This window comes from Kryptolebias marmoratus, linkage group LG14, assembly GCF_001649575.2.
Source record: "Kryptolebias marmoratus isolate JLee-2015 linkage group LG14, ASM164957v2, whole genome shotgun sequence".
NCBI classification, from domain to species: Eukaryota; Metazoa; Chordata; class Actinopteri; order Cyprinodontiformes; family Rivulidae; genus Kryptolebias; species Kryptolebias marmoratus.
This window is the reverse complement of record NC_051443.1, coordinates 8245932-8259309: the sequence shown is the minus strand read 5'-3', so window position 1 is coordinate 8259309 and position 13378 is coordinate 8245932. Positions and strand designations below refer to the sequence as shown.

General features: G+C 43.3%; 1 protein-coding gene across 2 annotated transcripts in view; it reads right to left on the bottom strand.

Annotated features, from left to right (window-relative positions):
- Window positions 1-12845, bottom strand: part of polm (polymerase (DNA directed), mu) — a 19181-nt gene extending 6336 nt beyond the window's left edge. Inside the window, exons 1-12 of one of the 2 annotated variants that reach the window (XM_025009578.2) lie at window positions 11936-12845; window positions 11552-11757; window positions 11116-11287; window positions 8965-9063; window positions 8699-8869; window positions 8527-8598; window positions 6739-6859; window positions 5362-5494; window positions 5131-5233; window positions 4263-4589; window positions 4090-4173; window positions 1398-3624 (exon numbers count right to left, since the gene is read on the bottom strand). In XM_025009578.2, coding sequence (XP_024865346.1) covers window positions 3538-3624; window positions 4090-4173; window positions 4263-4589; window positions 5131-5233; window positions 5362-5494; window positions 6739-6859; window positions 8527-8598; window positions 8699-8869; window positions 8965-9063; window positions 11116-11287; window positions 11552-11751 — 1569 coding nt within the window. In that variant the 5' untranslated portion in view covers window positions 11752-11757; window positions 11936-12845 and the 3' untranslated portion in view covers window positions 1398-3537. Of the gene's footprint in view, window positions 1-1397; window positions 3625-4089; window positions 4174-4262; window positions 4590-5130; window positions 5234-5361; window positions 5495-6738; window positions 6860-8526; window positions 8599-8698; window positions 8870-8964; window positions 9064-11115; window positions 11288-11551 lie in introns of those variants that run through there. The other variant, XR_005234050.1, reaches the window with a different exon arrangement.
- Window positions 12846-13378: the final 533 nt, after the last annotated feature.

The following is a 13378-nucleotide window of genomic DNA, read 5'->3' as shown; positions in this document are numbered from 1 at the left end:
GGGGGGGGGGGGGGGGGGGGGAGATTTTACAGCCAAATTAATCAAGAATCACGAGACGGCAGAAAAGAGAAGGGGCCGCCCGCTGATTGGTACAGTTCAAAGTTCAAAGAGCTGTGTTTGTTTTCTCTGTGTCACCTCGCTGCTACCTCCCTCTCAGCCTGACTGTCTGGATGATGATGCATGATGACTGGGTATCAGCCTGGACTTACACCCCCCATCCCACCCCTCTTTATCGCCATTCTGATCTTTGATGTGAAGCCTGCTGAGGCAGACAGGAGGACAGGAGACAGCAGCATCAGAGACGACCATCAGGCTCGTTTGTCCTCAATAAACTCAGCTCGAGTTCTGTGTGACAACCAGACAAAAGCAGAAAACACAAATATAGCCATTTTTGTGTTGGCTAAGGACGATTCTTGAACTGGGATGGCTCCCAAAGTTAATCACGTGTCGACGCACACCAATTGATTATTTCAGATTAGTTTCATAAAAATCGGTCTGGTGGTTCATGATATATTTTGCTAACAGGCAAATAGAGTTGACTGCAAATATGCAATGGCAGAATTTTAAACTAAGAACTTGCACAATCTCTCAGCGCTCAGAATATGTGTCGAGGATCAGTTTCAGCGACTGACACGCCAAATTTTAGCTCGATATCTACGAAACCGACACGATTGTAGTCATTTTTATGCGTTTTGAGGTCAGGTGGCTGTGGCAACCGTCTCAAATCATGTTGATTCCTAAAGTTAATCAGCTGCAGACGTACACCCAGTGATCACTTTCTGAGCATTTCAAGAAAATCCTCCCTTTGGTTCATGAGATATTTTGCTAACAGATAGACAGACAGAGACAGGCAAACACATTTTAATCCAATTTCGCCAAAACACATGGCAAATAATGTGTTTTTTTTTCCTGTAAGGGTGGTAAAATAAAGAAACCACGACTAAGCTGGTCAGGTAATGTTGGTGTGGCATCAACCCTAGTTGACTCACCAACACCACAGCCCCTCGGAGTATTTGACAAAAAGAGAGTGACGAGAACATGAAAACAAATGATTCCTGATTTCTTTGCGTCTCAGCGCTCCCAGCTGGGTTTGTCCACACGTGGACATGTCCTCAGACACTGGATACGGAGTCTGAGGACATGTCCACCCGTGGACAGTGTGTGTGCTCCAGCTACCTGCCTGACGGAGTCGGATTATGTTTGTGTGCTAACGCGTCTTATCTGGGCCGATGAGGGTCATTGGTCGGCCCCCCCACCGTCGGCCCCGCTCCCCAGACCGCTGCTGCGTATGTGTGTGTGTGTGTGTGTGTGGGGGGTGTTTAACAGACTCCTGCTGGGCTCCTCTTTGATTGGCTCCATTCAGACTCTTTCATCTCTAATGGGCCCTGTTTGATCCTTTCCTATTCCCAGTCACACCCCAACCTTCCCTCAGGAGACCGGAGGGAGACACATGTCCCAACAGTGTGATCAGCAGCCTCAGATCCCTTCATGTGTGAGCTTTTTATGATCCTCCGACTGAGGCGTCCTAATCTCAGTTAAACTCTCCTTCAATCTGAAAAAAATAATTAAAAAAAGGTCTGTCGCTTTCAGCTCTGAGTTTAGTTTTTTCTTTTCCTTGAAAATTAAGAAGGTTTGATGGGAACTATTTGTTTTTTCTTTTTTTGGTGCAAATTAATCCACAACTGGAACTATTTGGTGCAGCTGGAGGGAAATCATTAGTAAATTCATCCAGCCTTTCACTCGTTTCCAAGATATCAGGCTATAATGTTTGGTTTCCTTTTGAGGGTTTTTCCTCAGCTGAAACTAAACAACAAAGACAAATATTACACAATATTCTGAGAGTTTCACTAAAATCTGTTCCTTAGCTCAAAGAAAGAGAGTTGACTCCGATAGTTAATAATAACGTTTTAGGAACGGAGCTCAAGTGATCAGTTAGCGCTCAGAGTATAAGTCGGGAATCAGTCTCAGCTACTACCACACCAAATCTTCGCTCAATAGCTGTAAAACTAACTGAGTTAGAGCCATTTTTGTGTTGGCTAAGGTTCATTAGCTGTAGCAGCCATCTCACACGGGCTTGGCGCCAAAAGTGAATCAGTTGTAGAGCTCCGTCCGACGCTTATTTCCTAAACATTTCAATACAATGCCTGCAGCGGTTCGTGAAATATTTTGCTAACAGACAAAAGCTCCCTGTCGACTTCAGCGACAGGGAGATAAATACCTAAAATAAATATTTTACATTTAAAGGATGTGCTTTACATTCACACATCTAACCGTTACATTTCCTGCTTAAAGTGTTGCTTTTTTTTTTTTTTTTAAACATAAATGACTTCCTAATGAGCAGAACAATGCAGCAATGCTCCCAACGTGCCTTTTAAAACCGACAGTGGCTGCAGAGCCCATTAGAACGCGTCTCTTTGATGCTGAAAGGATTCCTGTATGCACATCAAGGCGCTGATGACGCCTAATAATCATTGATCTCCGGTGGCAGCAGTCTCCAGCAGTTGCCCGCCCCGTCTGTAACACAGTCAGTTAGGAGCTCTTCCCCTGTCCCATTGATCCCTATCAGACTCATCAAAGGCTCCCTGGGCTTTGATGTGGGGGGGGGAAGCAGCGGGACTGGTCCCGGTGGATCAACAGGCACCGCGACTCCCTTTATCACAAGGGGTGGAGGGGTGGAGCAGAGGCTGGGAGCTAAACTGTGACATGTGAATTTCTGCCAATGATCTGGGAGCTGAAGGCCGTGCCGTGACGCAGCACACCTGCAGATATCAGCCGAGGATCTCTTTACAAACCGAGCTAGAATGCTGAGTGCTGAGCGACCCCCCCGCTGACATGGATCTGTGAAAGTTAGGCTAAAAGGAGCAAACTCAATCGGTTTATGCATTTGTCATTTGAAGCCACGCATCAAACAAATGCACGAGGGAGTAAAACTGGGTTTGTCCTGTAGTTGCGCTCTGTCACATTGTAAAAATGGAAGTGATCCAGTTAACCTCAAAGCTTCATTTAAGTCGGTCTTACTGTATTTCGAGCACCCACAAGTCTCTTTTTTTCCCCCTTCTTCTGGGGATGCGAGGAGGACGCAGCTGAAAGCAGGTCACCGCGACACAGGTGCGTTTGTGGGCAGAGCCTCGGCGTCACGTTGCCCCTGTTGCCTTCATGTGCCTCGAAACGAGCTGTGGAGAAATACAAGCAGTGGCGCTCGAGCTGCAACCACAACAGCTGCCGCCAGCGACTGAACTGTGAGGTTTGATCTTTGAGAAGACAAACCAGCGAAAGGCAGGAAATTTCATAAGAGCTGATTTAAATGCATAAATAAAGGCCTAGCGTTCTGGACAAGCAGGTGAAGAGAGGAGCACAGCTGTCCACTGATCACGTGGTGGTGGCTTCGAATCTGGTCCTGGAACTGTGGACCAGATCTTCAACCCTTCAGGGTTGCTAAGGGGCGCTCCGGCACCTCAGGAACCCGACATAACAGATCTGTGTTTTTGCTTCCAGTCGTCAGATGGGTTTCCGTTTTGGGCCGTCTGCAGGAACGCGTCAGGCGTTTCTCTCCGATGGAGGGATGTACTCTAGACCGAGATGAGCAAAGATGTCCTCTTCCGAAGAAGCTCTCAGATATTTTCTCTGTAAAAGAAACAAAACCTCACTTTCAGATGAATCCAACCTAAATGTGCAATCACACGCAGCATGATTTTAAACGGGCCTGGACATCTGCTTTTAGTGCTGGACTTGGTGCTAGCATGTGTTTGTGGGCCAGCCCTTCCTTTCTTAGTCACTATGAAATGAAATTAAACACTCAAGTGGTTTTAGTTTTTGAACCATCAATGGCAAAAATGAGTTTTGTAAATAACTTTTTTATGAACATCCTGAAAATTGAAATAAAATAAAGGACCGAGTCATTTTTGCGTTAGCTAATGCTAATAATCTTGAACTGAGTGACTCAAAAAGTTAGTGAGTCGTAGATGTACATCCGGTGATTACCTTCAGAAGGTCTCATTAAAAAAAAACAAACTTTCCACTGGTTCGTGAGATATTTTGCTAACAGTACAGACAAACGCTCACTCGGGCAAAAACATTTCTCCTGCTTACCTGATTGTTGTCATACAGGGCGTGGCTGCTCAGAGACATGGCCTTCTCGTACCCGGCCCACCGGCGCAGCTCCCTCTCAAACAGCTGCAGAGAGCATCACGTCAGCACAGACAACGCGAACACGAAAGAAGCCTGACCGAAAACGGCGACAGAGGCCAATCGGGGAGACTCGCCTTGGATCCGGTCCAACCCAGGAGAGCGAACGCGAACTGGCTGATTGGCGAGACCACCAGGTCCACCCTGACAGCTCTCCACCGTCTGTCTGCGGCAGCTCCGGCCGGCTCACTCCGACTGAGCTCGTCCGACTCCCGCTGTCCGTCTGCTCGCACGCCGTTTACCGCCCCGTCCCCGGGAGCTTCAGCTGCCGGCTTTTCCATCCGGGTCAGTTTAAAAATGGAGAGACATCTCTCAAAGCGGTCGATGTTGGACGGGGGGCGACCAGGACCGTCCTTAGACTCCAGGTAGGAGTTTCTGGTAGTTTTCTGGTACAACAGGAAACCCTGACAGAAAAAAACAAATTAAAGGATTAGTATTTGTTGACACAATACATACCACCTGCCACCTTAGGCTAAAACCATTGCTCAGCTGCCACAACAGCAATCATTAGCTCAAGATCAGAATATCTGACTGAGTTACAGCCAGTAACTCAGAGGTAAGATTTGGTGTGGTAGTAGCTGAGAGTCATTCGCAACACATACTCCAGATTAGGCGAGATCACACAAGATATCGCAATATTGTGTGAGACTGAGCTAAATGGTGTTGTTAGGTTTGACCAAAATGGCTACAACTCTGTCATTTCTGATGACCTCAGTCTGAAACTCCGGCATGAAAGACGGCGAGGAAATGCCAGGCCTTTAATTACACCAGAACTCAGGCGCAAAAGGATTTTATGTGTAATTTTAGTATTGCAAAAGAAGATAAACAACTTCAAACTAAGGTGACGTTTAGAGGTTTGCTGCAAAGTTTTCAGTGTTTCCGTTTGTTCCATACGAAGTGGAGGAAACAGGTTCCTGAGAGGGCAAATAGTATTTCAGAGGTTACCTGTGCCTCCAACCAGGAGACCACTTTAGGCATCAGTCCCACCTCTCTGCCCTCCTCTGGGTGTGTTATAAGGAAGTCGACATCATGACCGGTCAGCTTCCCTCTGGGGAAAAAAAAAAAAAAAAAGTTTCCATTTGTATTTTCTGTCACAGAAGTCAAAGACTCGTGCTGTTTTCTTCTTATCCTGGTCAGTCACATATATGACAGTTTTTCATTTCACTGTCTGTTTACCTCCTGAATCCTCCGGTCAGGACGACCCGAACTCCCGGTAACACAGACGCCACAGCTTTCTCCACGATCTCCTCGATGGCTGCAGCCTCTGCCTTTGTGACCGGCTGCTTGATGTCATCGAAGTGATCCAGACCTGCGAGGCAAACGAGGGATTTACGTTTAACATCACAATCCCAATGTATCCAACAGGACAGGAGATTACATAGTTAGCTACAAGCACTGAGAGAGCCCAAACCTCCGCTGAGGCCACAGCGTGATTAAGAAATAGCGCAATCTGAATCGGCACCAAACTTTAATCTATTGTCTTTTGTATCAGCCCCAACATTTCCTGAACATTTCATCCAAATTGGTTCATTCATTTTCACCCGATCTTTGCTAAAAGACAGACAAAGCAAAAACAGAGGAAACAAAAGGGTCTCATGTAGGAGCAGAAACAGGTTTTTAACAAAGGGGTTAACTGTGACCTTGACCTTTGACCCCATGAACCGTGAACTCAACAGGCATCATCTTTGACCCATGAGCTGTCCAGATGTGCAGTTTGACATCCCTGTTATCCAGCTGCAGAGTTAGAGCACAGGCTCATCTGTGACCTTGACCTTTGACCCTGAACTTAGTTGGTTGTGTTTATATAATGTGTTTGCTTAGTGTTGCTTGTTTCACACCTGGTTTCAGACAGAGGACTTGTGTCCATACTTGTCCTGTTCGATCTCAGTGCTGCATTAGATATGATTAATTACAGAATTATTTTATATTATATAGGCTTGAACATGATATTGGGATGGCAGGAATGACTCTACAATGGTTTGAATCATTTTTATCTTTTAGATTCCAGTTTGGTCATGTTAATAATGAATCTCCATCATGCACCAGAGTTAGTCATGGAGCTCCTATAGTTAGGGTTGGCTTGGGTTTCCACATTTTTTCCCTCTTCTGTCTTTACTCTCTCTGCTTCCCATGTTTGCTTCCTTTTGCAACTGTTGCTCCCATTAACCTCGTGTTTTCTGTTTTGCCACATGAAAACTATGTCTGACGCGATCCTTCGGGGTTGGTCTGTGGCTCGTTTTTTTGTTGCCCTCTCAAACCCCAGCCCCAGTCCAGGCAGATGGTTTCTTCCTGTTAAAATGGAGTCATTCTTTTCCACTGTCACTAATGCTTGTTCAAAATGGGGGATTGTGCCAGAGTCGCACTTGTTGCAATCTGCGGGTTTCCTTAGACGGACAACTTTTTATTAACTGGCATTCTGTAATGTACTGATAATTGAATTGATTTGATGGTTAGAACTGATTCGATTTGGACTTGTTCCTTCTTTTGTATCATACCTGAAAAGACGTTTGTTGTGAATTGGTGCTATATATAAAAACAAACAAACACACAAACCTGCCTGTTGCGCCCGGTTTAACGTGTGTCCTGAATCTCGTAGCTGGCGGAGGTTGTGTATCCCCTCTCTGATCCATCGGTCAGCTGTTTTTGCTCCAACTCCAAAGATACCTGTTAACACCTGAAATAAAAAAATGACATACACAACATTTCCACAATGTAAGCTGTTTTTCCTGCCAAATAATCACCACAACATGACAGCAAATCAAAAGTAAATTCACATCATGATGTTCAAGACACCGCATTGGTCCTTTAAAGCAGCGGCCCCCCAACCATTTTAGCTCCACGGATCGGTTTATTATCAGACAGTATTTTCACGGACGGATAAATACAACAAAATAAAATGATACGACCGGCATGAAAACGGGGGTATTTTAAAAAACGTAATAAATGTAAATCCTCGCAGCTTTGTTAGCTGCGTCCTGGTGTTGTGTTATCAACATGAGTAACACCCTCTCCTCCCCCTGATGTTCTCTGGTCAATGTGGCGATGTTTAAACATGCCCTTCAAAATAAGACACACCACAAATATAAAGTGCACAAAGAATACAACTCAGCATAACGCTGAACCAGTGGGAGCTCTGAGCCTGTTTCTCTGTAACCAGATGGTCCAATCTAGGGCTTCCAGAGACGTTTGTTTTTTACTCATTTTGTTGCTTGTGGGTTTGTTTTTAGTGGTAACGGATCACGTGACCTAGATAAGCGTTTTGACGCGCATCAAGAGTGAGTCATAGATGGATGTAGGATGTATTTTTCAAAATAAATGTCATTCAGACTCCAAAAATTTAAAAAATGGAAATACTGTAAGTTAATTATTCTTTCTCTGCGGCCCGGTACCAAATGACCTACGGACCGGTACCGGCCCACAGCCTGGAGATTGGGGACCTCTGCTTTAAAGTATTAAAAACACAAGGTCTAAAAGGTCTTGTGGAGAAATGTTTTATGGTCAGACGAGACAAATTTTGAGTTATTAGGACACAATGACAGCAGGTTTGTTAGGAGGAGTCAAGGTGAGGCTTTCAAACCGAAGAGCACTGTACCAACTATCCAGCATGGTGGTGGTAGCATCATGGTGTGGTATAAAAGTAACATGTAATTACTTCAACTTCACCTCAAATCAGCAGCTAGATGGTTGAAACTTGGACACAGCTGGGTGATCCAACAGGACAATAATCCCAAACACGTCAGAGGTGTTTGTTGATTACATAAATCTGGCTAATGGCCTTCTCTAAACTTCAACCCAATTAAGGTTTTGTGGATTATGCTTTAGAGCTGTTTCTGTATCAAGAAACCAACCAATTCGAATTAATTCTACTAATCTTGCCAAATAGAGTAGTCAAATATTCATATTTATGTCGGAAGTTTGGCGATGGAGACAAAAAAGCGTGTGGTCAAGGTGCAACTTTCTGAAGGACATTTAACCAAATACTAGTAGAGGTTTGTACTGTAAATATTGGATAATTTGACCCTGTGTGGGTGAGAGTAAATCCACCATAAAAATCTAATTTATCCACCCAATTCTTGTTTAAAAAAACAGATAAATAAATCACTATAGTTGTATAATTATTGCACCCTGGTAAAAGTATGATTCAAATCAATCATTATAAGAAAAAATGATTAAAATATTCATGACCATGATGAGTGGATATAAACTCTGACTGCAGCTGTATATCAATACTTTAAAGATGTAAAGCTATAAACATTTTCTTGTCTCTTCAGGGTTTGAAAATGATCACTTCTTCAGCTCCATATGTAGCTGCATAAATCTGTAATAAGAGGACTGACTGACCTTCAGTGCTTTAAATTGTTCAGACTCTTTGGTGGATTCAACCTCGCTGGATGCTCCGTTCTCCAAAATGTCCTGCGAAAGAAGATAATTAAAAAAAGCTGAGGTGATGAAGCGTGTTTTTTTGTTGAACCGTGCGGAGACGAGCTGTAGAAACGAAACAAACTGCTCTGACTTTGATGACCCTGAGGGAGTGCTCTCCCAGACAGGGCAGTCCCGCCAGCTGCGACGCGCTCTTCACCGGGGAGGGCAGCACCTTCAGCACGGCGGCGGCCCGGCGGAACGCCACACCGCGCCCGTCCTCGCCACTGAGCTCGGCGTTCTCGGCCAGAAGCGACAGAGCGTCCTGAGGCAGAAACAATGGGTAAAAAAAAGGTTTGAGCAGATGTCAGAGGTGTGTGTGTGTGTGTGTGTGTGTGCTGGGTGAGGGGTGGAGCGTACAGTGAGGGTGGCGTTCTGATTCTCCAGCGTGGTCCTTCTCTGACAGGCGTAGCTGGGAACTGAAAACACAACCACCTCAGACTTGTTTTCCTGCAGCTCCTGAAAAACACACAGGAATCAAAAATCTGTTCAAAATCAGAAAGATTAGTTCCATTTCATGGGTACTGCAATATAAAAGACAGGTCTACCAATCACTGATGAATGCATATCACCTGCCGCCTTTCATGCCAGGATTTCAAACTTAGCTCATCTTATGATGAGAAGGGACAGAGTTCAACATGTTTTGGTCCAACGTTGAATATAACGATACATGCAATACAGCAGTATCACACGTGATGAGTATGTGCTGTGAACCACTGTCAGCTACTACCACGCCTAATTTTAGATCAATATCTGTCCAATTCCCTGAGATATAGTCATTTCTGTGTGGGCTAGTGTTGATTAGCAATAAGGTATCTTGAATCTGGTTCTGCTGGAGGTTTCTTCCTGTTAAAAAGGAGTTTTTCCTTCCCACTGTCACCATCGTGCTGCTCAGGATGGGAAACTGTGACGAAGTGAAGATTCATCGCAATCTTCCTGAGATAGATAACTTTTACTAATCGGCTCTTTATAATTGTTTTTGTACAGCGCCCTGAGATGACTTTCGTTGTGACTTGGAGCTGTAGAAATAAACGGAATTGAATTGAATTTTGCAGGGATGGCCAACTTGACTTGGGTTGACCTTAAAAGCTAAATCAGTTGTAGATGTCAATCTAGTAATCGCTTTCTGAAAGGTTTATTAAATCCTGTTCTGTGATTCATGAGGTATTTTCCTAACAACGCAAGCAAATGAACACATAAACACACACTCGTTATCGCTCCACATTTGCTTCTGGCAGCAGGCGAACATTGTAAAAGCTCAACTCTTTGTTTTTCAGCTTAAGTTAGGACACCAATTTCTTCTTGTCTTGCATGAATAGAATATGAGTGCCATTGCCGCCTGCAGGGACTTTTCATGCACCGTGTCTGTCTGCACAACAGATGGTGCTGTTCGGCGCCAACCACGGGCACCATCAGGCCCGAGAACGCCGTCACAAGACAAGAGGAACTAAAAATCGGGTCTAATTGAATAAATCCCCAAAATGTAAATACGTTTTCTCCAAAACACGAGCAGTGTTTGTGTCAGTCGGTGGTCATTTCCTAGCAGCAGCAGCTTCACTGCTCCACACACGGTTCCTGCATTCTAAGAACTGTCATTAGATGAGACGTGCAGGCTTAAACTTTCTGATTCTGTTCTGTTTTAAAAATATGAACCTATAAACACTTGACTCTAAAAAAAGGATTACAAAATGTTTCAGTGTTCACCCGAACACCATCATCAGTTGTAACGAGCGCAGACAGGAAGTACCCCAGGCATTCAGCACGCAGGGAGAAGCCTGAGTAGTCCACGTATGCTCCGATAATTCCTTGTCGTTTTAAGGATAAACTAATGTGCTCCAACTGGAGGGCAGGGGATGGAGCATTACTTTAGGTGACACCATCCTCTTTGGCCACATCTCAGTGGTCATGTGACTTCAGTTTACATCATGAGATCACCTGGCTTCGTTTCCTGTGCTTTAAATGCAACAAATGCTTCCTGTTTGCGCTCGTGGCAGGTGATGATGGTGTTTGGATCAGCACTGTAATGTTTTGTAACATTTTGTTTTACAGTCCAGAGTTTGAAGATTCAAATCTACTATCACGTGGATGACTAAACATCCACGTGACTAACCCTAACCCACCTTCACAAGGAAAGCGAAACGCACAAAGTAGTCTTCTCTCTCTGCTTCTGCTGCTCACATTGCTCAGGCTAGTTTCTCCTCACTTGGTCAGAGAAGTTGTCTTTTTGGTTTTTTATAGTTAAAGCTTCCTGGTTTCTAAGTTGCAACCGTGACAAAAGCTGTTTCATCTAAACCAGTGGTGTCCAATCCTGGTCCTGGAAGGCCACAATCCTGTATGTTTGAGTTGCTTCCCTGCTCCTCAGCAGCTCTTCATGCTCTGCAGAAACCTGTTAATCCCTCAGTCATTCAAGTCAGGTGTGTCAGAGCAGAGAAACAACTAAAACATGCAGGATGGTGGCCCTCCAGGACTAAGACTGGACACCACACTCGAGTTCTCTGAAACAAAGTGCACCTGTAGTTTATGTCGGTCCAGTATCTGCACCGGTTGTCCTGCCCGCATGCTCTCCGTGTACCAGCTGATGTCCAGCAGGTGGACCTCTGCCCGGCCTCCTCCCCGTGAGGCAAGCCACGTCCTGACTTCTTCAGCACAGTTGTTCTCACAAACAACATGCGTCACGTTTTTACTGCGGATTAGACATGAGAGGAAAAATCATGAGAACATCGACAACACAGACTGCAAAGCTCACAGTCTTAAAGCTCAATGCATGACAGTGACGCAGCCATTTCAGTTTAGTCTCACATTTTTGATTTAATATTTTCTAACTTTTATTTCAATTGTACTCATTTTCTTTCATTTACCTGTAAATACTAGTTCTATTTATCTATATCCCAAACATGCTGTTGTGACATGTTTTTAAACACTGTATTTCTCAGTTCCCTCCTCTCACCTGAGCTGCTCCTCCACCTGGAAGCCTTTCCTTCTTCCGAGCTGAGACAGAAAAGTTCTTCGACTGGCTCCCATTTTTCTTTCCAACAAAAACAAAACAACCTGAGGAAACTTGGTCGGAACTTCTTCTCCTCCGTTTGCCGCCGTGTTCCCAGAAACGGACGAGGCAAGTTTCCTTCGCTTCAGCGGCACCATCGTCATGATTTCCTGCACAACAAAACCACGAACGCTGCTGGCTAATTGCTAATGTCGACATTAGTTGCGTCCACACATCTGCTCGTCGTAAAATAATTACTTCAAAACATAAAACACAACATAGCAGTTAAGTCAATGTGCGCCACGTGACATTTTGTGTGTGTGTTTTTTTTAGGCAACAGCTGCAAACCTTTCTGTGCAAAGAGGACACCGGAAACACCTGTGCTGCTGCGCCGGTAACTGCGTCGCACCAAAATAGTTCCGACTGGAAACAGCACACACACACACAGAGTGATGGAAGCTCGTTTGGCTCAAAAACAAATCATTCAAAATGAATAAACGAATTAAAGAATTTTACTATCTTGTCAGGAAAAGAGTCAATAGATAATGTAAACATGTAAATATTAAGAAAACAATAGACAACTGTCAATTTTTTTTCTTTCTTTTTTTTTTTTTTAGTTTTGACTATCTTCATTTAAAGTTTGCGTTTTGGACTTTCTTTTATCCCCCCACTATTTCAGCATGTTACCACCTTGTATTTGTCTCATGTCACATAACTGTAGTTTTTGTTTTATTTATGACACAAGTTGTTCACCACAAAATACAAGTTCCTGTAAGTTTAAAACGACTGATTCTACATATAATTTAGTGTGGAATGAATGTTGGAATGCAATCAAATATTTACATTAATAAAAAGGTTTTCTTGTATTCCCTTAGCACTCTTCCTTGAAAAACAATTTCAACTTAAAGGAAAGGGTTAAAAAAAACCCCACTATACTTCAGCAAGAACCAGGAGTCCTGAGTTTGAAATTATAAAACTGCTGATTTTCATTGCATTATAGCAACATTATTGTATGAAATCCATATGTAAATTACATGGATTAAGAAAATGCTTAAATAAATAAATAAAAAAATCTAAAGACAATCCCGCATTGGTGAAAGGTATTGACTCTTCCAACCAGTTATACTCATGTATTCAATTAAATCCCAGTGTGTATGGTCGTATCAAATAATAAAGCATGATTTTAAAGATAGTACTTGCAAATAATTGTGGAATTATTCAACTGGATTTATAGATGCCACATTGATATTATTGGTTCACTTTGCTTAAGTAGTTGTGGTAAAAAAAAAAAAAAAAGAATAAATGAACAAAACAACTAAAAATGACAGAATTAAGCTTTTGGTCACATTTTTGGAAATTTCCAAGTTTTTTTTAGAAGGGGTTTGTATATTTACAGTATGAATGAAACAAGAACCCATAACAAGCACTGCAGCATTTATAACCAAAGCTTATCTGCAGAAAAAAAAACAACTCAGAAATGACACAAATTAAAAATACAAACTGTGATACTGAACTTTTTTCTGTATCTAATGGAGTCAAGACTAGGTGGAATCTTGTCTCCCGTCCTGTTTAACTTGTACCTTGATGATTTGTCTGTTGAACTAAGTGATTGTGAGACTGAATGTATGGTGGGTAACCATCTTGTAAATCACCTCATGTACGCAGACAATCTTTTTCTCTTGTCTCTCTATAGTGCTGGTTTGCAGCAGTTACTCAAGGTCTGTGCTAAATATTGTGTCCAGTTTGATCCTAAAAAGACTGTTGTTATGATTGCTACAACTAAAGAGCATC